A 22,652-nucleotide genomic window follows, 5' to 3' on the forward strand; every position below is an offset into this window, starting at 1 on the left:
ACCACCGACTTGCTATGTGACCGCGAGCAAGGACCTGTTCCCCTCTGAGGAGACCTTGAGGTCTGATTCTTAGGAACGACTCAGCTGCGGAAGGGCTACTGTATCTTGCTAGATGTCCCCACTGCGGAAAGTGACGTAGAAGGGTGATCTCACCACGTTCTCCCACTCGCCTCTGAGAGGGGTGCCGGTGGAAGCCCCGATCTCCAGATGGGGAAACCGAGGCTTGGGGATCAGTGACTTATTCAACTCACCCAATAGTAAGAGTCAGGTCAGAAAGGATGCCCGATTCCGGTATCCGTGTACTTTCCACCTCACTAAACTGAGAGATGGATGGGCAGGAGGGGGAACCTGGGACATTTGGAGAAATACCAAGTGACTCTGGGGAGGAGTGGAGGGTGAACCATTACCAGGTGGCACTGGGGCCCAGCAGACCTCAGCCTAGGTTAATGAGTACGGGTCCCTTGTCACACTCCCTGAGAAGGAGGGAAAGGTGAGATTTCCACAAGGTTCAAGGAAAAAGTGAGTGGGGAGCCCGTGGAGGTGGCCCCTTAGATTTTCTCTCTGCTTTTCACTTGCTGAGGGAGCTTAGAGTCAAGGTCTTCAAGCTTCAGTTTCTTTATTTATCCAGAGGAGATGAAGTAATCCCTGGTTGATAGCATTGTCCCGAGGATGAAGAAGAACATTTTATTCAACATAAATATTTATTGACCAACCCTTTGATATGTGCCAGATATTGATTTGGGGCTTAGGGATCAAGAAGCACCAAACCCAAACATCCTTGCTCTCAGAGAGCTGATGTTGGGTAAAGGAAAGAAAAAACAATAAATAAAGCATATGTAGTGAGACACAGATGACCAAAGAGACAGAATATGGCAGAGAGGTTAGGGCAGGTGGGCAGAGAAGGACCACACATCCTTTGGTAAAGCTGTGGTGGTAGTAAGGGAGCTAGTCATCTGGGTGTTTAGGTGGAAGGGGATTTCAAGAAGAGGGAACAGCATCTGCAGAGACCCTGAGGCCGGGAGTGCCTTATATGCAGGTAGAACAGCAGGGAGGTCCACGGGACTGGAGCGGGGAAGCAAGGGGAGAGTTTTTGGAGAGACCGTGGTGGTGAGGACCTTGTAGATCAGAGCAAGGACTTAGGATTTTGCTCAGAGAAGTCCATGGTCTTGAGATGGAATTGAAGGACCTGACCCTCCCACCCCAAAGGGGTGTTTTTCTGCTTTTTGTGATCCCTCCTTTCTAGAACAGATTGCTGTTTCTTTCCCATGGCGAAGCTGCTGGGAGCAGGGGTCAGCACACCAGGCTGTTTGAGAGACAGTTACCAGACCCCTTCCTCATGCCCAGTCACTCTGGGGCAGCTGCTGCTGCTTTGGGATAAAGATGGGTGGCACTGGGACCTGAAGCATAGGGGGAGGGGTGGCAGGGATCAGAGATGAGACTGCACCATCTGTGACGTCAGGGACCAGCCCCAACTACTCCAGGATGGTCCGAGGAGGCAGAGAGGAGCATGGCACGTCCCCTTCACATCTGCGGTAGCCTTCCATCCTGCAGCTGCTTTAAACATCCTCTCTCCAGTCCAGAGATGCACCTCCCAGATCTGTGACAGCCAGGACAGGCAGCTCAGCAGCCTTCACAGACTGGCATGACGGCACAGAACGTCTGCAGTTAGCAACCAGGAAACTGCACGTGCCTGAGCCTGGCCCGTCTCTCTGCATCACTAGCACTGCTCTTACCTCATCAGCCTGACTAGAAAGCTCCATAAAGCTCCCCTTTATGCTGTAGCACAAGCTCCAGTAAAGCCTCCTTTGAATGGTTTTATTTTGCCTATCTGTAATTTCTGTCTAAATTGAGCGGGCTGAGCTGGTTGCTAAGCTGGTAACGTTAAGGGCCGCCAACAGCCAGGACTGCCAATGCTCACAGCTGAGAGCCACGAGAGAGCTGCTAACACGAAGGGAGCTTCACTCCGCCTTTCTGTGATTTGTATCTGAATTGAACAAAGGAACCCTTGGCCAGTTGGTAACAGTCTGACTTAAGTCTGGCTAACTCTGCTCGGGAACAGATTTCAGGGGGCAAAAAGCCGAGGTAGAAAGTCCAGACAGAAGGCCACAAAATACTCTCATGGAGTGGAAGTGGTGTTTTGGAACAGGGCAGAGAATGAGACAGATTCTGGATAGCCTGAGATACAAGTGATGGGTTTGCCAGACCCAGGTGTTAGTCAGGGAAGACTCTAAGGTTTCAAGTAGGAAGATTTGGAATGCTAGAGTAAGAGATGGGTAAGAGATGGGTAGGAGAGGAGATGGGGCGGAATGATTTGCAGGAAGAGATAATATCAGGCACTCAGCTCTGTACAAGTGTATATAAACTGACTATTAAACACCCAAGTGGAGAAACCAAGCAGATTAAGATGCAGGAGACAGATCTACTCTGGAGATGCACAGGTGAGGGTCGCTGGCAAGGTGGTTACGACCTTCGATGAGACCATGTGCAGAGTGAGTGGACCCGAAGGCTCTAGGGCCAGTCTGTCCATAAACTTGGCTAGGAGGAATGATGTTACATCACGTAAGATTCCAGGACCATGCACAGTTAATGATTAGCTGTGCTCTCCACCAAGTCTGGAGAAATTAAGTTCAGGGGCTCTCTGCATGATTACTGTGCTCTTCTTAAAGGCTTTGGGGACACTCACGCTGCTCATTCAGGAAGAGAGTGGACCAAGGGATCCCCAGAGAGACTTCCAGAAAGAACTCAGCAGGTGAGCGCTGCTGTCAGGAATGGAAGATGGGGTGCTGCCTCTTGGTGTCACCAACCTTTAGGAGTTATTGTTAACAAGGAGAGTGACACTTCATGGAGAAAGAGCGTCTGCCAGGTCTTAGTGAGGAAGCAACCTGGGAAGAGGAAGGGGTGATAGTAGCATAGCTAATGGGAGGGACTGTGGAGCTGGGAGGAGGGTGGTCAGGTAAGAGCTGGGTGGCCATCAGGAAAGGTGGCCTGTCTGAGAAGGTGAGGACCGAAGGAGGTGCAAGAGCCAGTCATGGAAAGAGAGAGGCACCCGCAGGTACAGAAGCAGTATATATATTCCCGCTGAGGATCCAGGTATTAGGGAACCTTAGCCTGTTATTCCTTTAGAAAATAGGAGAGATTGCACATGTCCCAGAGATTTTGAGTATTCTGGAAGCTGCTGCCTCAACAAACATGTCTTGGAGTTGAGCCAGTTGACTGTCCTGCCGGCTGGATTTCTGGAATCAAGGGTTGTTAGACTTAAATTCTGCAACATCATCAGGGCACACATGTTGGGACTCAAAGGCCAACCAGTTGTGAAACTACTTTCCCTGGGGCCAATGTATATGGGAACAATAATCACGACAGCTAGACCTTGGGAAGTGATTGTCTTAGGTCCTGGGTAGCAGGTCCATAGTAGTTAAGATATCGGTCAAGTATCGGTCAAGTTTCAGTTTCAAGAAATAGATGCTCCTTGTATTAGTCAGCAGGGGATACACTAACCAACATCCAAATCATCCGGGTAGCTTTTAACCATTCATGTTTTCCCTCTGTGGGTCTGAGGGTTGTCTGTGGCTAGCCCTAACATTCTGGGCCCCACGATAAAGGGAAAATACCCATCTTGGATATGCAATTCTCATAGAGAGAATAGACATGCAAGAGTAAGACCAACCCACTCTCATTCCACTGACCAGAGCATACCGCGTGGGAAGGCCAAGGTCCATGGCAGGGGTATACATGCTATTCTTTCAGATTACACTGGGAAATCACATGGAAGTGAATGAGGAGAGAGAGAGAGAGAAGGAGAGAGGGGGAGAGAGAGAGACAGACAGACATAGATATAGATATAGATATCGTCTCACTACAGGAATCAAATTGCCAGGAACAATAATACAATCTACTACTCCCTGTATTTTAAGCACAAAGGGACTCATTATTGAAATTGGATGTCACAGAAGGGTCAGAAATATTGAACAGGTGCCTTCAGAGAATGAGGCATATTAGAAGGATGCTGAAACAGATTCTGAGAGCCAATCCCACTCATGACTACCACAAGTCAACTCCTGGAGAGAGCCCGGTGAGGTTGAGATGATGATTCATAGAGCAATCTTCTAAGGAAAGGCTCAGCCCCACCTCTCCTTTCCTTCACAGATCCAAACATGCACTGGCTGCAAAAACTTCAGAGACTTTATACCCTATGGAGTCCTGAGATGTCCAGGTACACTCTCCACGTTACCGTCAGGCAACTGTCGTCCATACCGTGGGGCCACCAAGATGTGCCAGAGAAGTTTAACTTTGCTAGCAACGTGATCGATCACTGGGCTGGTATGGAAAAGGTAAGAGGGAGAGAAGAGGCACTGGGGGGGATGGTTTGGCTGGCTTCATTAATTCTTCCATTCACTCGATAAATATTTACTGAATGCTTACGTATCAGTCCCCGTAAGAAGCTATGAACAGGATGCTCATCGCCCATAGTGGGAAAATGAGACAGGTATGGGTTTGGCAGACAGAAAGGCACCGGGAGCCTGGCACAGAATGGTGCCATCCGGTAACCCCTGGAAGATGGAGCAGGCTCTGTTCTGAACCCCAAGAGCAAACCAAGAGCAAGTGGGCTGGGGTCACAGAAGAAATGGGTTTGGGTTTGAGAAGAGCAAATCTGAGCCAGTCTTCTTGAAAGTTGGGTCACACATCTGTCATCAGGGACGTGCAAGTAGGATGTCCACCAAGCAGAGATTTCGAAAGGGCTCCCTCCTGAGACAGCAAAGAGAGAGAGAGTGGTGTACATTTTCTGAGTTCTCCTGAGCTTCTAGAATTCCAACCCAGTTGGTGCTGATGCACCTTCATCTGAAGCCTTGTGCACATGACTGGGGATGGAGGAGTCCACCCAAGGTAGGATAAGCAAAGGCGTAGATTTGCCAGAATAGGCTTTAAACAAGGGCTCTCTCAAAGGTGGCCACAATGGTGGCTTTGCCCTGAAGTTCCAACACTGTGACACAACACCTGGCCCCCAGGCCGATGATAGAACCTAGGTTCAGGTGCTCTGGGGAAAAAAAAAAAAAAGTTAGGTCCACGTTTTAAAATGAAAATTTTTAAAATAAAATTTCTATCTTTGGATTTCCTTTAAAAGTCATATCTCCTTGGAATACGGAGGAAAGGCCCGACCAGCTCAACTCACAATTCTGAATCCATAACAGAAATGTTTTAATAAAAATCTGTGCATAAAGATCAAAAGAACCTTTCTATCAATAACACCATAAGAAAATGAACTAATCCAAACCAGGGGGAAAATGTTCCATTCAAGTGATAGAAAAAAAAAAAGAGTTAATATCCCCAATATAAAAGAGTTCCCATAAAACAAGAAAAAAAGAGGCTTCACTCAAAATAAGAGGACAAAGAATATAAGCAGACAGTTCACTGAAAAATGAACTCAAATGACTACTCAACATACGGAAAAGAATACTCAACTATCGTTGAGACGATGGCAAAATTTCTTCACTGAAATCATATTTTATTCCTGTCACATTAGTTGATTACCACAGTTTGACAACACAGGAGAGAACACATTCTTAGCACAAAGTCATATCACTCTCGTGGGATTTTGAAATATTTGTGTTTCCTCTTTTGCTTCCTGTTGGTCTTCAGTTATGACCCGGGAACCCCCTGAGATGACACAAGATTCAGGGGATCTGTGGAGTGAAAAACTATTTCAAAAATAAACCTTGGAGAAAATAGAATATCTGTGCATCGCTGGTGGGAACGTAAAGTGGTGGCGCTACGATGGAAAATAATATGGTCATTCCTCAAAATCTGAAAAAAGTAGAATTACCATATAAAGCAGTCCCACTCCTGACCCCCCAAAATAAAACGCCATATAGTGCATCCATCGTACCAGTGGGTTTATACTCAAAAGAATCCAAAGGAGTATGTCAAAGAGATATTCATACAACCAGATTCATAGTCGCTTTGTTCAAAATAGCCAAAAGGTCAGGACAACTCAAATGTCCATTAACAGATGAATAGATACAAAAGTGTAGACTCTCCATACAATGGAATATGATTCGACCCTCAAAAAGAAGGGAGTTCTGACACTTGCGTCTACAAAGAGGAGCCTTGAGGACCTCATTCTGAGTGAAATAAGCCAGTGTATGATTTGGAAGAGTCAGATTCATAGAGACAGAAAGTAGATGGGTGGTGACAGAGTCTAAGTGAGTAGGGATGAGGGGTAATTGTCTGAAGGGTCCAGAGTTTCAGTTTTAGATAATGGAGAGTTTTCTCCAGATGGTGATGGTTGTGCAAGGTGAAAGGACTTAATGTCCCTGGACTATACAACTGGAAATAGCTAAAATGGGGAGAGGAGAAGGAGAGGAAGAGGCTGATCAGGGTAGTAACTAAGTTGCAGTTAGATGGGGTAAGAAGTTCTGGTTTTCTACTGTCCAGTGGTGACCAGAGACAACTGGGTATTTTACGAGATTAAGAGAGGATTTCGGATGTTTTCACCATAGAGAAATGATAGGCATTCAAGGAGACAGATAGGCTCACCCTGATTTAAAGGTGTACGCGTGTACTGAGCCATCACGGGTGCCCATAAGTAGGCACAATTTTTATGTTTTTATGTATCCGTTAAAAAACAAACATACATTGAAAAGTAAATGTAAAATTATGCTACTTCTTTCTCTCTTTCCTATTTCTTGTGTTTTATTTATTTATTTTTTCTTTTTTGAGGGGAAATACACTGACTTTTTTATTTCAAAAATTCTAATCATTGGGGCTGGGATTGTAGCTCAGTGGTAGAGCGCTTGCCTCGCAAGTCTGAGGCACTGGGTTCGATCCTCAGCACCACCTAAAAATAAATAAATGAATCATACTAATCATGATGAGATATCATCATGCTGCTCAGAAGAGTTTGCAATTTAGAAATCATGAATGGTTTATGTCTGGAACTTTCTATTTCATGTTTTTGGACTGTCGTGGACAGCAGGGAACTCATTCAGCAGACAGCGAAGCCTTGAACAAGGAGTGACTAGTGAATTAAGAAGCAGAATAGTGTCATTTTGAAGCGGTCTTGTGTTAATTGTACTGTAACACGCGGCCTATGACATTTCAGCCCCTGACGGATCAATGACACGGTGGTGATCCTATAAGATTATATGGTCTAGTGACGTCATGAGGTCGGGCTCTCTTAGCTTGTACCACAGTGTACACAGCCCTGAAGCTGCCAACGACACATTTCCCAGAACCCACCCTTGGCTTATTACTGTCACTTCTTAAAAACACATATTTTTTGAATTCTCAGTTTGGGTTTCTAGCATGGTAAATATTGACAGATCTAACTCTAAAAAATAAAAAAGCAACACTTGAAGGTTTTCAAGACCTTTTAAGAGCCTGTGGGGGTCCCGAGAGCTTGCCAGGCCTTGACGTAGCGAGCCCAAGACCTGGGGTCTGTCTCTGGGCTGGTCCCCGACCCTGAGTTAGCCGCAGGCTTCTGTCTTCAGGCTGGGAAGAGGCCTCCAGGCCCAGCCCTGTGGTGGGTGAGCGGCGATGGGGACGAGATCAAGTGGAACTTCAGAGAACTGAGTGAAGTCAGCCAGCAGGCCGCCAACGTCCTCTCGGGGGCCTGCCACTTGCAGCGTGGGGACCGTGTGGCCGTGGTGCTGCCCCGAGTGCCTGAGTGGTGGCTGGTGACCCTGGGCTGCTTCCGAGCAGGTTGGTAACGGGCCCCGCGGGCGGGCAGCCGCCTCTTTCCCGGGGCAGAGACACACAGCTGCCTCTGCGCAGAGCAGCCCTCCGGGAAGTGTGCCTCCCGCTCTCCCCCTGGGTCCCCGTTCCTCAGCGGCTGGCCACCGTCCCGCCCTTCCTCCCAGCTCCGTCTGAACCATTTGGCTTCCCCAGGCCTCATCTTCATGCCTGGGACTGTCCAGATGAAGTCCAAAGACATACTCTACAGGCTGCAGGCGTCCAAGGCCAGGGCCATCGTGGCTGGGGACGAGGTGGCCCAAGAAGTGGACACAGTGGCATCCGACTGCCCTTCCCTGAGAATCAAGCTACTGGTGTCTGAGAAAAGCCGGGACGGGTGGCTGGACTTCAGGACCCTGATGCGGTGAGTCTCGGCACGTCTGGGCCTGGCTGCTCACCAAAAGTGGGAACCGAGCCAAACACTCGCAGGCAGGTGCTTTATTGGGGTGGGGGCGCTCAGGAAGCAGAGCGGGGGACTTGGGAGAGAAGAGCGGGCAGGAAGGTCATTTCAAGGGCTAAGTGGAGCTTTGTGTGGGGGACCTTCTGAGGAAAACACAGGAAACTTCCAGGATTTTCCAAGAAAGAACTGATAAGGTAACCTCCGCGTGAGGCCAGCAGTATGCGAGGCCAAGCCTAAGAGACGGCCGATGTACTGAGTCTCCAGCACCTTCTCACCTCTGCATCCCTAAGCAAGGCTTTCCAGGGGTCCTTCCAAAGGTCCATAGCAAGACTCACCAATGAATGTGTTTCCCTGTCACATGTCTGAAATCCCTCCACGAGGGACATTTTCCTTTCTAATGTCATGGTCTTTAAGGTAACTGTCAGAAATAAAGTGACATCAGCTTCAAAATCAGGGTGCTGGGGGAGATGTCTGAGAGATGTGTAGGGGATTTTAGTGAATAAAAGAGGACATCAAGAAAGCATTGGGGGAAAAAAAGAAAGAAAGAAAGAAAGCATCGGGGCCCGGATGCGGTGGCACATACTTATAATCTCAGTGGCTCGGGAGGCTGAGGCAGGAAGATCACAAGTTCAAAGCCAGCCTCAGCAAAAGCAAGGCACTGAGCAACTCAGTGAGACCCTGTCTCTAAATAAAATATGAAGTAGGGCTGGGGATGGGGCTCAGTGGTCCAGTGCCCCTGAGTTCAATCCCTGGTATCCCCGCCCCCCCAAAAAAGAAAGCATTGGGAACACCCACTGCCCCCCCTCCTGTGCACCACAATCAGATTAGTATTTATGAAGTTTCTACTAAGCACAGTGAATACTGCCTTTGTGGTAGAGGTCATTTTCTCAGTGACTCTGTGAGACAAGTTGTACTGATCCCCTTTCACAGGTATGGAAAGTGAGACTTGAAGAAGTTAAATGACTAGTACAAACTGACACAGTTAACAAAGTGCCAAACCTGAGTGGTTTTCACTTCCAATCTGACTAACTCAGAATCCCATGATCCTAACTACTCAATGGCCACCCCCTTCTGAAGTGGATCAAGTGGCTTACCCTGGGAGCTGGTGGGCAAAATGAGTCACTGTGACATCTGGTGTCCAGGCTAGATGTAAGAAGGTGATATTCTGTGTCTCCATCAGAGAGGCACCCACCACTCATCGCTGTGTGGAGACCAGAAGCCAAGAAGCAGCTGCCATTTACTTCACTAGTGGAACCAGTGGCCCTCCCAAGATGGCGGAACACTCCCACTCCAGCCTGGGCATCAAGGCCCAGATGGATGCTGGGTAAGCCACGCCCCTCCCCTCCCAGAGAGCCCAGGGACCAGACATACAGGCTTTCCTGAGGGTAGATCTGACCCTTCTTGGGAGTTTCTGAGGAAGACAACTGGGGAGGGGGTCTTAAGAAGCAAGGCTTCCCATACCGGGAATCCAGCGCTCTTCAGGGTGATGTTTCCATTACAGGTGATTCCAAATCTCAAAACCTCTTCCAGGTTTTGAACCATGTGGCTAGTAGGGTAAAACGTTGAGCAGTAAAGTTCATATGCATTTTTCCCAGAACAATCTCTATCTTGTTTTGTGGGGTGCTGCCAATTGACTTTGATGGTACCAGTATTCCAAGAGGACATTTTTTTGTTAACAGAAAAATTGCTTTGCAAATCCATTAAAATGGAAGGTGGAGTTGGATGAGTTAAATGAGCTGAGATCTCAGAGTTTTTGGATCACAGACCACATAATTCAGAAATGTATTCCAGTCCTGCATCAGCCTGATCTGTGAAATCAGGAAACACTATGGCAAGGTCTTCATGCAATTATAAGAAGGAATCTTCTGACATCTTTGGGATCTGGCCTGTTATGTGAATTTTATTATGTTATTAGAGTGGAAAAATACTTTCAGGGGAAAAAAAAAACCTGTAAAAACTTTATTGTCCTACTTACAAGCTCATTGTATCAGCAAATGTAATTAATTATACAAATTATTTAATAGCTGAGCTGTAGGGAAATGCCATTTTTACACAATGGAGGATACATTATTTAAATATAGGTAATATATTCATTCACACCCCCCCTCCAACTTTGGTCCTAATAGGCCTGATTTCCTACAGAGCTGAAAATATTAATCTGCAAGAAAGGGCACCTACTGTGGTGACCATCAGCCTCAGGGAAGTGGTCCTGATGTCTTCCTGTCCAGTCTAAATGATTCTTGCTTTAAGACAGGGTTAATACCTCTCACTCTGAGCTGAAGAGATAAAGGCAACTAGTGTTACCTGTTCATGATGCTTGGAGAAATGAAAACCCACGTTCTGCTCAGTCAAACTTGAACTTGGCCAGGCCCTTGTGAGACTATTACTTAGATGACTCTTGTTAGCACGCTAATCCTGGGTGGTTACCACATGTGACGCTGTACTAAGTTCTGAGGATAAAAGGAGAACACATAAGACCCAAGTGTCTATTCAGTCATATCTGCTGGGGTCACATTTAGAACACTTGATCCCTCTCGACAGACTGTGCAGAAAAACAACTTCCCTGCCCTCTCCCTGCTTACACGTACGCACATTCCTATAAACAAACGGGCAGACACGCACACACCTGTGCACACACACCCTGTGCCAGCGTGCTCTCTCCCGGATGGATGTGTGCTTTCTCTGTGCCCAGCACCTGGACAGGCATGCGAGCTTCGGACATCATATGGACCGTATCAGACCCGGGTTGGATCCTGAACATTTTGACCTCAGTTCTGGAACCTTGGACATTGGGAGCTTGCATATTTATCCATCTTTTGCCCAAGTTTGACCCCCAGACCATTCTGAAGGTAAGAGAAGACCCACTTTGCATTGATTGGTCAGGATGAGCCCAGGGTTTGTATGCGCCCATTTAGGGCAGTGGATTTCCATTCATATCATTTTTGCTAGAGCCCAGCCCACGTGAGCGGGCTTGGTGAGCAACGTAGAAATGGTCCCTGACCCAAGTGGCCCCAAGTGTCCAACTTGAAAATAATTTACCCACGTTCGACGTTGTCTTAGTCAACTTGGGCTGCTACGATAAAAATACCCCAGAGAGACTAAGACCCCACTTTTTTCTCACGGTTCTGGAGGCTGGAAATCCGAGATCATTGTAACAGTGTGGTTGGATTCTGGGTGAGGGTCCTCTTTCTGGTTTGCAAGTGAGTGCCTTCTTGAGAGAGAGAATCTCTTCCTCTTCTTACAAGGGCACTAATGCATCTTTGGGGCACCCCTCTCATTACCTGATATAATTACCTCCCACCTTCAAATACCATCACATGAAAGGTTGGGGCTCCATTATATGCATATGCAACATTCCATTCATCTCAGACGCCCAGGTAACCACCATTAAATCCAGACACGAAACATCTCCATCCGTGCAGAAGGTGCACACACCCTTTCCTGACCATATCCTCACCCAAGATGTTCCTTATTCTTTTGACTTCTACCACCACAAAGTAATTTGGCCCCTTCTTGTACTTTATATAAGTGGACTCATACAACACATAATCTTTTGTGTTTGATTTTTTTTTTCACTCAACCTGTTCTCTGTGAGATTTATGCACACTGTTGCATGTATCAGAAGTTTGTTCTTCTAAACTGCTGTATAGTATTCCATTCTGTGAATCAGTCCCAAGTTTCTTCTCCATCTTTTATTGATGGACATTTGAAAGGTGTCCTTTGTCCCTTAGTTTGTTTCTGGAGGCAGCCAGATGAATGTCTGGGTTACCCATGAACTGCTACAGAGATCTGCAGGCCCAAGAAGGCAATGATCCAGCTCCCACAGCATAAGCACAGTTCAAATTCATTAGAGCATTGCAAGCAAAATGAGGCCACTTTTACTGCTTATGGCTACATGTTAACAAATAGTTATAGTTTGTGGATTTTACTTAATGATTTCCCAATCATGTTCTATAGGGAAAAAAATTCAATTTGTTCTTCAGGATTCCTCTTAGATAATACCCCCAAAGTAGACCTAATTCAAAAAAGTCAGGGGTGATCTGGATTACCTCTGGAGATTCTCTTGGAATGACACCATCATTCTGTCTTAAACAGATTATTTTTCCGCTACTTTCCCAAAACAGATTATTCTATTCTGAACTGGTTCTTGCTAAGTTCTGCAAAAAAAAAACACAAAAACACAAAGTAAAGCAAAACTTGACAACAGATGTATCTTTGTAAAATCCACTTGGAAAACATACGTTGGTGGAATTGAGCAGATTCACAAAGGAGAGGAGAGAAGATGTTCAGCAAATAAGTAGGTCAATGCAAGTTGAGCTTCCTGCGCGGCAGGAACGTAGGGTGATTTTTGTAGCTTACGCTAGTTCATCGAGAGCCCCTGAGTGAACCGACCGTGTGGTGCTCTCGCGTTAGTATTTTTTTTTTCCTAGACATTTTGCTTAAACTGCTCTTCAGTTCTGGACAATCCTTCTCCTGGACTGAAGCTGATATTACATAACAGTTGAAAAGCACATGGGGCAGATACTTGAGCTACCCACTTGATGGCTGTGACCTTAGAAAAGTTACTTAACCCTGAGTCATAGTTTTCTCCTCTATAAGATGGGGATGATGGTACAGAGTTCCCAAGGTTCGTGGGAGAATCAAACAAGATAGCACAGGGCAATACTAGGTCTTTTTTGCAACATTTCCTTTGAAATGTCTACAGATGCTTTTAACTTTTCCAAGCACTTAAAAAAAAAAACAAAACTCAATTATCCTCCAAAAAGATTTTCAGGAAAATAGGTTGGAAATAATTTATTTAAAAGCTGGTTCCATCTGGGCACAGTGGCACACGCATGTAATCCCAGAGGCTCTGGAGGCTGAGGCAGGAGGATCGGGAGTTCAAAGCCAGCCTCAGCCAAAGCGAGGCACTAAGCAACTCAGTGAGACCCTGTCTCTAAATAAAATACAAAATAGGGCTGGGGATGTGGCTCAGGGGTCGAGTGCCCCTGGGTTCAATCCCTGGTACCCCTCCCCCCCAAAAAAAAACTGGTTCCAGAAGGTTAAGAGACTTAACTAAGGTCACACACTGAGCTGCTGTCTTTCCACGTTCCCCGGGGATTTAGACACTACCAAGTGGTGTGTTGGTTCGGACAAGTCTTAAATGGCTGGGAACAGGCAGCCAGTGTTCCAAATGGGTCCCAGACCGTTTTGCTACGATGGCAGTTTTTCAGTTTCTGTGTGTCTTGATGCAGGAGAATTGTGAGGCTCATTTAGTCTGAAACCGACCAACAATCTGAGGTTTCCAGCTAGACCACTGTGACTCCAAGCCCCAAGGCGGTGACCTCTGTACATGTTGGAAAGTTTGGCATGTGACCTGCTGAGTGTCCAGCTGTCTGTCTCCCCTCAGGTGCTGTCCAGCTACCCCATCAACAACCTGGTGGCTGCCCCCCTCGTTTACCGGATGTTGCTCCAACAGGATCTTTCCAGGTGATGGGACTTTGGGGAGGTTGGCAGGAGCCGTAGGTACGTCCCCAGGCCTCCCTCATGTACATGCAAAGGTCTGTCCACCTGACCCTCTAAACACGGGTGGTCCCATGAAACCAGCCCCAGAGCTTCAAAGCACCCAGACCCCAGCTCTGGGTGGTCCAGGGGGACTTTGGCTCCCACTGGGCTGAGGGACCTTTACCTCTCTCTCTTCTTCAGACACAAGTTCCCACACCTACAGAACTGCTTTACTGGAGGGGAGACCCTGCTTCCGGACACTCTGGAGAACTGGAGGGCCCAGACAGGGCTGGACATCTGGGAATTCTACGGCCAGACAGAAACGGTACCCGCTCTCAGGGGAATCATGGGCTGGTGCACCTGGTGGGCTTTGAAGGCTCTTTGATAATAAACGTATTATCCACCCTTTAGCATTCACTTATCTGAAAAAAAAAATTTATTGAGCATCTGCTATGGGAACAAAACAGGCAAACGCCTGCTCTCATAGAGATTGCATTCTAGTGCGGGAGAGAGAGAATAAATGAATAGATGCCGCGGTAGCTGGCCCGAGAGAGCTATGGAACAGTGTGGTGAAGTAGGTGACATAGAAAATGAAGCAGATGAACTAGACAGAAGGGCTAGGGTTCGAGTCCATTTTTCTGTTACTATAACAGAAGCCTTGAGACTGGGTAATTTATTAAATAAAAAAAAGTGATTCATGCTGGCTTATGGTTCTGGAGGCTGGGAAGTTCAAGATTGGGTGGCTGCATCCGACCATCTTCTAGAAAGGGCCTCGGGCTCCTTCAACTCAACCTGTCAGGCACTGTAGCCAGCTGCTTCCGTCTAAGTGAGGGGCGGGGAGAGGCCACCAGCAAGGCCCAACCTCACCTGCTGGGAGATCTTCTTGGAATTCTTTCTCCTCCTGCAGGGGGCCGTGGCAGAGCTGGGATGTGGGAAGAGTTTAGCAAGCTCTTGTGAGGAACAGCCTGGTCAGAGCTTCCAGCCACCCTGGGAGGGCCCTATAGGGAAAGCTTTGGGCACATGGGCACCTCCATTGTAAGGGCCCCCTCTCAGGATTCAAGCAGAACCGGTCCTATCATAGGAAGTCATCCAACAAGCATCTTTTAGGCCTGCTCAGACCGCAGGTTGGTAACTTCATAAGTTGCCGAGGGCCTGGCTAAGTCGCTGAGGCTGGCTTTGAACTCGCGATCCTCCTGCCTCAGCCTCCCGAGCCGCTGGGATGACAGGCTTGCGCCCCCGTGCCTGGCCCGTCGGATATTTTTATGATGTGGTTGTCAGTTTCTCTTGCCTGGGAGGTCATCACCGGGGAGGCTGCTTTCTGAGCAGGATTGAGGTTCCAAGAAAGGGGAGAGAGTGTTGGGGGAAGGGAAGGGCGGGCGCCAGGAACAGGTGGTGGAATCGCTCTCTCTCTCTCTCTCTCCGGCCTCTTTCTTTTTCTGGGCTCCTGGGGGCTGCTCCTGAGTCTGTGCCCTTCACAGGGAGTCACCTGCAGAGTTTCCAAGACCATGAAAATCAAGCCGGGTCGCCTGGGGACGGCCTTACCCCATTACGACGTGCAGGTCTGCTGGGGCCCCTGAGGAGGGAGACACAGAAAGCATGAACCTGTTAAGTCCTCTATTTATTAGATTTTTCATTGAGTCAAAAATAATCGAGAATAAAAGATATTAAAATAATATGGAGCCGGAGGCGAAGAGGGGAGGAGGGAGGGAGGAAGACAGGAAGGGAGAAGAAGGGAAGGTAGATTTATATTCCTACCATTCAGAGAGAACAGCTTGATGCAGCTATCAAAGTGGCTAGATAAGTACATGTGTTCTAAAAATATAAATAAGGGTAATTTTTATTGGTTTGGTTTTGGGTTTTTTTGTTTCGCTTTTGGTGCCAGGGATGGAACCCAGGCGTTTAACCACTAAGCCCTGTCCCCAGCCCCTTTTTTAAAATATCTTATTTAGAGACAGGGTCTTGCTAAGTTGCTTAGGGCCTCACTAAAGTTGCTGAGGCTGGTTTTGAACTTGCGATCCTCCTGCCTCAGCCTCCCGAGCTGCTGAGTTACAGGCGTGAGCCACTGTGCCCGACTGGGTGTAACCATCTCTCTAGGTGAATGGATGCCAATGTACATCATGAATTTTAATAACTAGGTAATAGATATGTCATCGGTCAGCCCAAAGGGTGATACCCAGATTTTGACTAGTAAAATCGAGACCTTACTGAGTGGGGTGGTAGCTAAAGTTTTGCCCCTTTCCCTTCTTTATTTCTTGGGGCTGAACTGCAAGAGCTAGAATCTGTGTTTGTGGACCCGTGACCATGTGCACCGCCGTGTGCCTCTAAAGTGCAACTATTAATACTCTGTTCAGAATCATGTGTCATTACCCATCGCCCCACTCCCCATGAGAACCGCTGACTGAGCTGCTTTCTTAGTGACCGGTTTCATTTGGATAAAGACCCTGACATGGGCTGTCCGTCTGTGTTACACAGAAAACCTCGAGGCCTAGCGCTCTGAGAGTCAACTACTAACAAGGCAGCGGGGGGAGTTTGAGACTCTCTTTGTCCATTTCCAAGGTGGCCTCACACACCATGGGAGATTTGTATGTCCCAGGGCCTCTGCAGACTCCTCCAGAGCAGGTCTCTGTCTGAGCCACTCACGCGGCCACACGGGTCACCTCCTTCCAATCGGCTTCCTCCTCCAGGTCATCGATGAGGAGGGCCACGTGCTGCCTCCCGGTCAAGAGGGAGACATGGCCATCAGGGTGAGGCCCACCAAGCCCATAGGCATCTTCCTTGGCTATGTGGTAAGGACCGGTCCCCGTCCTCCTCTCTCCAGTGGGAATGCGGGGCACCAAGTGACACAAGGGGACCTCAAGCTATGAACCTCTCAAGAGGCATCGGCAAGATGTCCAGTGTCCAAGGATGGGTGCTCCGCCAAGGGGAAGGGCTGCCCCTTCTCCCCGAACAACCTCAGCCCGCCTCTGGGACCTGGGTCACGGGCCTGCCCTACACCCTACACCCACACCTTCCGGAGGTCTGAAGCTTGGAGACTTCCCCGTGGCGGGGGGCATCCCGAGCCTCAGGCCCCCGGAAGGTGCAGGTAGAGAGGGTCGTTGAGTCCAGGCGGCTCACCTGCAGGTGAGGACGGTGACGCCAGAGATTACCAGAGTCCCTGACGCCCAGGGCTACTGGGAAGCAGGCAGGGAAGACCCTCGACCCATGCATCCTGGCCCCCAGGCTGGTTGATTAACAAGTGTCCCCTTTTATTGAGCTGGTACTACAAGGTTAGCGTGTCCTAAAGCACCTCACCTACATCAGTCATTCAATCCTCCTGGTCACCCTACGGACGCTCTGGATCCAGCTTGCTGAATTCAGAACCCTGCTTCCCCATTCACTGAGTGATCTTGGCAAGGCCCTGGGCTCTCCTGACTCGGTTTCCTCGTGTCATGAGGAAGGAAGCTAAGCTAGTAGTTCAGAAATCTGGCTTCTGGTCTCAGCTCTATCACCTAGAATGGCTGTTGAGCCTCAGACAATCCTCTTGACCTCTCTGATTTTTCAGTGCCCTCACATTCCCCAGTGAGGGAGCTAGGCTAAGGCTCCTCTGTGACACTGTCTAAACCAGTAACTGAACACCCAATTTGAAGCCCACACACCCCCCCCAGCTGAACAAGACAGGAAGGTGCACGGAGGGGAGGAAGCCCGAGCCTCAGCTGCCTGGAGGGGCCCCGCACATTGGAGGGAACCAGGAAAAGGACAGAATCGACCAGAAACTCGAGGACAGTATCAGGGAGTGAGCAGAGTTGAGGCTGTCCGGAAGGGAGGCTGAAATCAATGGGGACAAATCCCCTGGCGTACAGATGGAAGAGTGCATCAATATTACCCATCAGACCAGACCCAGGGGAATAAGTGAGAGACCCTAGCTGGACGAACTGCAATAAAGGAGGAAAATTCAGTTGGATCAGGGATCCAGGGTGGGTGGGTTCAAGGCAGGTCCACCCTGTGTAGTTGTTCAGGTTGCCAACTGCTCAACCAGCACATCTGCTCATGGTAGCCCTGGGACAGGGACTTAGACTTGGCAGGTACAACGACTTGCTCTTTGTGGTCACCAGGACAATCCCCAGAAGACCGCAGCCAATATTCGCGGGGACTTTTGGCTTCTGGGGGACCGAGGAATCAAGGATGAAGATGGGTATTTCCAGTTCGTGGGGCGGGCAGACGATATCATTAATTCCAGCGGGTGAGCTTGGCTTCTGGGCTGGGAAGGGCATTCTGGACCTTTATCCTGGCGGGTTCTGTACTTTGTGGATGACCTAGAGGCTGAGTCCAGTGTTCACCGAAGGACTGGTCCTTCCACAGGTACCGGATTGGGCCCTCGGAGGTGGAGAACGCCCTGCTGGAGCACCCTGCCGTGGCTGAGTCGGCTGTAATCAGCAGTCCAGACCCCGACCGAGGAGAGGTGATGGAGTGTGCACAGCCTAGGCCCGCACCTTGGCTGTGTGACCTTGGGCAAGCTACTTAGCCTCTCTGTTCTTCAGCTAGCTCCTCTGTAAGATGAGGGGCTGCTACGAGGACTGTGTATGTTGATATTTGTAAAGTGTTAGGACAAGGTCAAGCACCTAGTCAGCTCCACCTGTATGCAGACTCTTATTATGGGAAGACAAGGAATTTCCTCCTGCTGTTTGGCATTTGAATCAGAACCTGATTCCTGACCAAGAGAACAGAGGAGGATTTGGAGCGAGTGATGGGATCCTTCAGCCAGGTGGTTCCCGGTGGGACTCTGAGAATAAAGAAAGACCCTACCAAATATGGGGAGGTGCCATTGAGGGGCCACCCAGGTGGTGGCTGCGGGGCCTGGCAGGATCCCAGGAGACGACTGGTCCCCTACGCGCCCTTCTCTCGTCTCCCTGGCCGTAGGTGGTGAAGGCATTCGTGGTCCTGGCTCCCAAGTTCCTGTCCCATGACCGGGACCAGCTCACCAAGGAGCTGCAGCAGCACGTGAAGTCGGTGACGGCCCCGTACAAGTACCCGAGGAAGGTGAGCCTTCCCACTCCCGGGGAAGGAGGCCGAGAACGAGGCCTCTCGGTCCAAAATCCCTCCTTGGTTGTGACCAGGAAAGCCACCCAAGACAACCCAACAACCATCCACTGAGGACTAGAAACCAGGCTCAGTCTTTGACCAACTCCAAATGGGAAGAAAATGCCAAATGTTCTCATGCAAACGAGTGCCAGCCAACCCCGGCCTGTCCCCCTCTGTCCCTGCCCAGGGGTCTTGCTGGGACATCCGGGGCTCTACAACTCTCAGTTGCAGGTGGCAGAAAGTTAAGTTTTCGTTCCTGGCTCACACGAGAGGACGGTCCAGGAGAGGGTGTTCCATCCTGGCTGATCCCCGGCGTCTGGACAACGCGGTCAGGAGTGTCTCTCGCGCACCTCGACCCTCCTTCTCTATTAGCCTCATTTCTTGACTTGTTCTCCGTTTGTGGCTCCAAGAAGCTCCAAACACACACCCATTCTTAGCAGCTTAGCAAATCCCAGGGGGAAGAGATCATGGATGTCCCCACAGGCCCCAGCAAAGGCCCAGGGCTGACGCTTGTAGGAGAACTTGGGGCTGCGCGCCCAGGGTTAAATGGACCCTTGGAACCAGGCGATGGATCCTCTGACCGGCCAGCTCTGGGTCATGTGGTCCCCTGGAGGGTAAGATGTCCTGTACCCGTCTCCGGCTGATCTCTGGGGAGGGAACTGGGGTATCGATGTCAACATGGCAAGAGAAGCCGGTTCACAGGTTTGGGTACAAGGTAAGGGCTGGTTCCAGGGAAAGGAAACAAAGATGTTTTGAATCTGGAGCAGAAGGTGACAGAGACCCTGGTGAGCCCCTTGGATGGGCGGGTGACCCGATGGCCACCTCCTCAGCACACGCTCCTTGACATGGGGGTTTCCTGAGAAGCAGACCCCGGGGCGGAGACCGGCATGCAAGAGGCTTCTTAGGGGGTGTTGGGGGTCAACTCCAGGGAGGGGGACAGGCAGGGAGCAGGACTGGGGGGGAAGCTGCTCTGGGATCCAGTCTCGGGAGGACCTCAGCCAGCCCCACCGGAGGGTCTGAGGTTAGGACGAGCTTCCAGAATGATCCGGAGCCAGGCCCCACCACTTTACAGACCCCTGTAGATCAGGGGTGGGTGCGGGCTGCCCCCTGAGCCTGGGCAGGACAGCTGTCCTTAGCTGGGACCATCCCCCAAGGGGGCTGCAGCGGTGGTGAGTCCTTCTTCCTGAAGGGGGACCTCGCTGCCCATCTGAGTCCCCCCTCCGGGCTCTCAGCCTCAGCTCAGAGCGAGGCAGCCTCTCGGAACAGGCCTGTGGGTCCAAATTCCAACTCCCTCTACTTACCCCGTGACCTCTCTGTTCACTGACATTTAAAATGGGGCTAATGATTACCGCCACAGGTTGTCGGGGATGAGTTAACATCTATAGGACATTAAGCACTTGGAAGAATGACTGGCGCCTAAGAAGCATTTCCTGAGTCCAGTTATTTTTTTTTGTTTGCAGGGGGCAGGGGGCAGGGGTATTTTACCACTGAGCTACATCCCCCCAGCCCTTTTGTTGTTCTGTTTTGTTTATTTTTTGAGACAGGGTCTTGCTAAGTTTGCTTAGGGCCTGGCTATGTTGCTGAGGCTGGCCTCAAACTTGCTATCCTCCTGTCTCAGCCTCCAAGTCACTGGGATTCCAGGCACAGGCCACCACCACACCCAGTACTTTTAAAGGAGACTAGAAACCAAAACACACCAAACGTAGTTATGAATTCTGAACTGTAATAGAATGTTCTGGAAGATCTAGTAGAAGGGCCCTATCCCATAGTTTACAGCATATTACTTAAGTGTCCCCCCCTAGATGAAGTCCTTCCCTCCGTCTTTCCTCTAGAATTCCCAGGGCAGCAGGTCCTTTTGACCAACCGTGCCAAAGACAGTGCTACCTCGCATCAACCCACATGTCCACTCTGACTTACTTCCCATCTCTGTCTACCCCGCGGGGGACCAAGGGTCCATAGTTTAGGCCACATTGTCTTTGTTGAAGCTCCTCAACTTTGCCTCTGAATACTAAAGTGACCACAGACAGGACAGTACTGCCCCCTCGTCTGCAGGGGATAGGCTCTAAGAAACCAGACAGCACCAACCGGACAGGTAGACTACGTTTTTTGGTTTTTTTTTTCCCTATACATACCTACTTATGATAAAGAAAAACTTAAAATTCGGACACAATAAGAAATTTAACCACAACAATAATAAATCAATTATAACAATTTACTGATACAAAAACTATTTAAATGTATGAATGGTTGATTTCCAGAATTTTCCACTTGATCTTTTCGGATCACGGTTGACCACAGGTGACCGAATCCATGGAAATCAAAATCGTGGATAAGGAGGGACTACCGTATCTGGAGGAGTAGGTGTGGCTGTGTTTTATTTAGGGACAGGACGAGGACTGGATTTTGCCCCCAAGCTGTTGTTTCTGACCCCTGACCCCAGGGTCTGAACAAACTCCTTTCTCATCAGTCAGTGTTATCTATGGAAGAAATCTCACTTCCACTGCCAAGATACTCTTTCTCTGTCGGGATGCCTGGGGTGGTTACTTTTATTGAGCTTTGAAACGTCTGACTCCCAGACCAGGGCCGTGGTCAGCTGAGCCCTAAAACTGGAAGTCTCCATGGTTTATCTTCATCTGTATCTTAGTACTCAGGGTTATTAGACATGGAGGGTTCTCACCTTCCAACGCTGCCTTTAACAGGTGAAGATAGTGAAATTGGAGAAAAGCAGATCAATAGGAAATGATCTGAGAAATTGAATGAAAAACCAGGTGTTGGCCAGTGCGGTGGCGCACGCCTTTAATCCCAGCAGCTCAGGAGGCTGAGGCAGGAGGATTTCGAGTTCAAACCCAGCCTCAGCAACTTAGCGAGGCCCTGAGCAACTCAGCAAGACCCTGTTTCTAATAAAATATTTTGGAAATGGCTGGGGATGTGGCTTGGTGGTTAAGCACCCCTGGGTTCAGTCCCTGGTACTAAAAACAAAACAACAACAACAGGTGTTCTGACTTGAGCCATCTGCTCTTCCTCGTCCAGATCGATAACAGCTGACATTTCTGAGCGCTGGCCTCTGTGCCAAACCCAGTTCCTTCTCTTGCTTCTCCTCTGAGTGACAGTTGGTTGGAGACCAGAGTTCTAGGCTTTTCTGCCCTGTTCTAGCCACCCTCTCCTTGCCCCGAGGCACTTTCTGAAACTTCCTGTGGCACACAGAGATTTTTCTGGAAATTTCCCAGGTTCTGTCCTCACGCCTCCCGGAGCCTCCAGCCTCAGGATTCCCCGTCACAGAAACTCCTCTGAAAAATCCAGCCCCTCTGTGTCCTGACCCACCCGGGTCTCTTTTTTCCCCACAGCTGGAGTTTGTCCTGGACCTACCCAAGACCATCTCAGGGAAAATCGAACGAGCAAAGCTTCGAGCCAGAGAGTGGACGACATCTGAGCAAGCCCGGGCCCAGTGAGACCCCCCCCCCCCCGGGGTCACTCACTGGGGTGTTACAACAACCCCATTTTTTCAGTACCAGTTTCTGTGTAGCTTTCCATTACGATAACAAAATACCTGAGAAAAATCAACTTATAAAGATAAAATGTTTATTTTGGCTGATCGTTTTGAAAGTCCCCTCCCCTTTCCCTTCCCTCGGGGGCTTCAGTCTCCCTGTGAGGATTTTCGTTTTTTTTTTTTTCCTTGATTATTAGTATTGCCTTGTTAGATGCTGAAAGAAGAAAGAGAAAAGGGATGAGAGGGGAAATAAGAGGGTAACAGGAAAAGGAAATTAAAATGTCGTGGAAAGATTCACCAGCAAGGGAAAGCAATTGGAAAATAAGCCCATAAAAATAAATACTGGCACTTTCCATGAGCCAGGCACAGTCTGAGACACATCATCAACCCCTTTGCTTCATCCCTGATCACAGCTGTGGTGACCGTGAAGGTGCCGGTCCCCAAGCCCCATGATTTTGATATCATCTGGTCTTCCTAGAATCAAATAATAAAATC

The 22,652-nt window shown here is 49.1% G+C and overlaps 1 protein-coding gene across 1 annotated transcript; it reads left to right on the forward strand.

Moving 5' to 3' along the window:
• The first annotated feature begins 4,154 nt into the window (after nt 1-4,154).
• LOC114097028 (acyl-coenzyme A synthetase ACSM2B, mitochondrial-like) lies at nt 4,155-22,119 on the forward strand. The gene is made up of 13 exons (XM_027940770.2): nt 4,155-4,331; nt 7,488-7,698; nt 7,885-8,092; nt 9,309-9,452; nt 10,821-10,977; nt 13,518-13,597; nt 13,814-13,937; nt 15,091-15,171; nt 16,297-16,398; nt 17,704-17,831; nt 17,951-18,050; nt 18,509-18,628; nt 22,015-22,119. Exons 1-13 carry the CDS (start codon nt 4,155-4,157, stop codon nt 22,117-22,119), a joined length of 1,737 nt encoding a protein of 578 aa, XP_027796571.2.
• Nucleotides 22,120-22,652: the final 533 nt, after the last annotated feature.

Source organism: Marmota flaviventris, chromosome 19, assembly GCF_047511675.1.
Source record: "Marmota flaviventris isolate mMarFla1 chromosome 19, mMarFla1.hap1, whole genome shotgun sequence".
NCBI classification, from domain to species: Eukaryota; Metazoa; Chordata; class Mammalia; order Rodentia; family Sciuridae; genus Marmota; species Marmota flaviventris.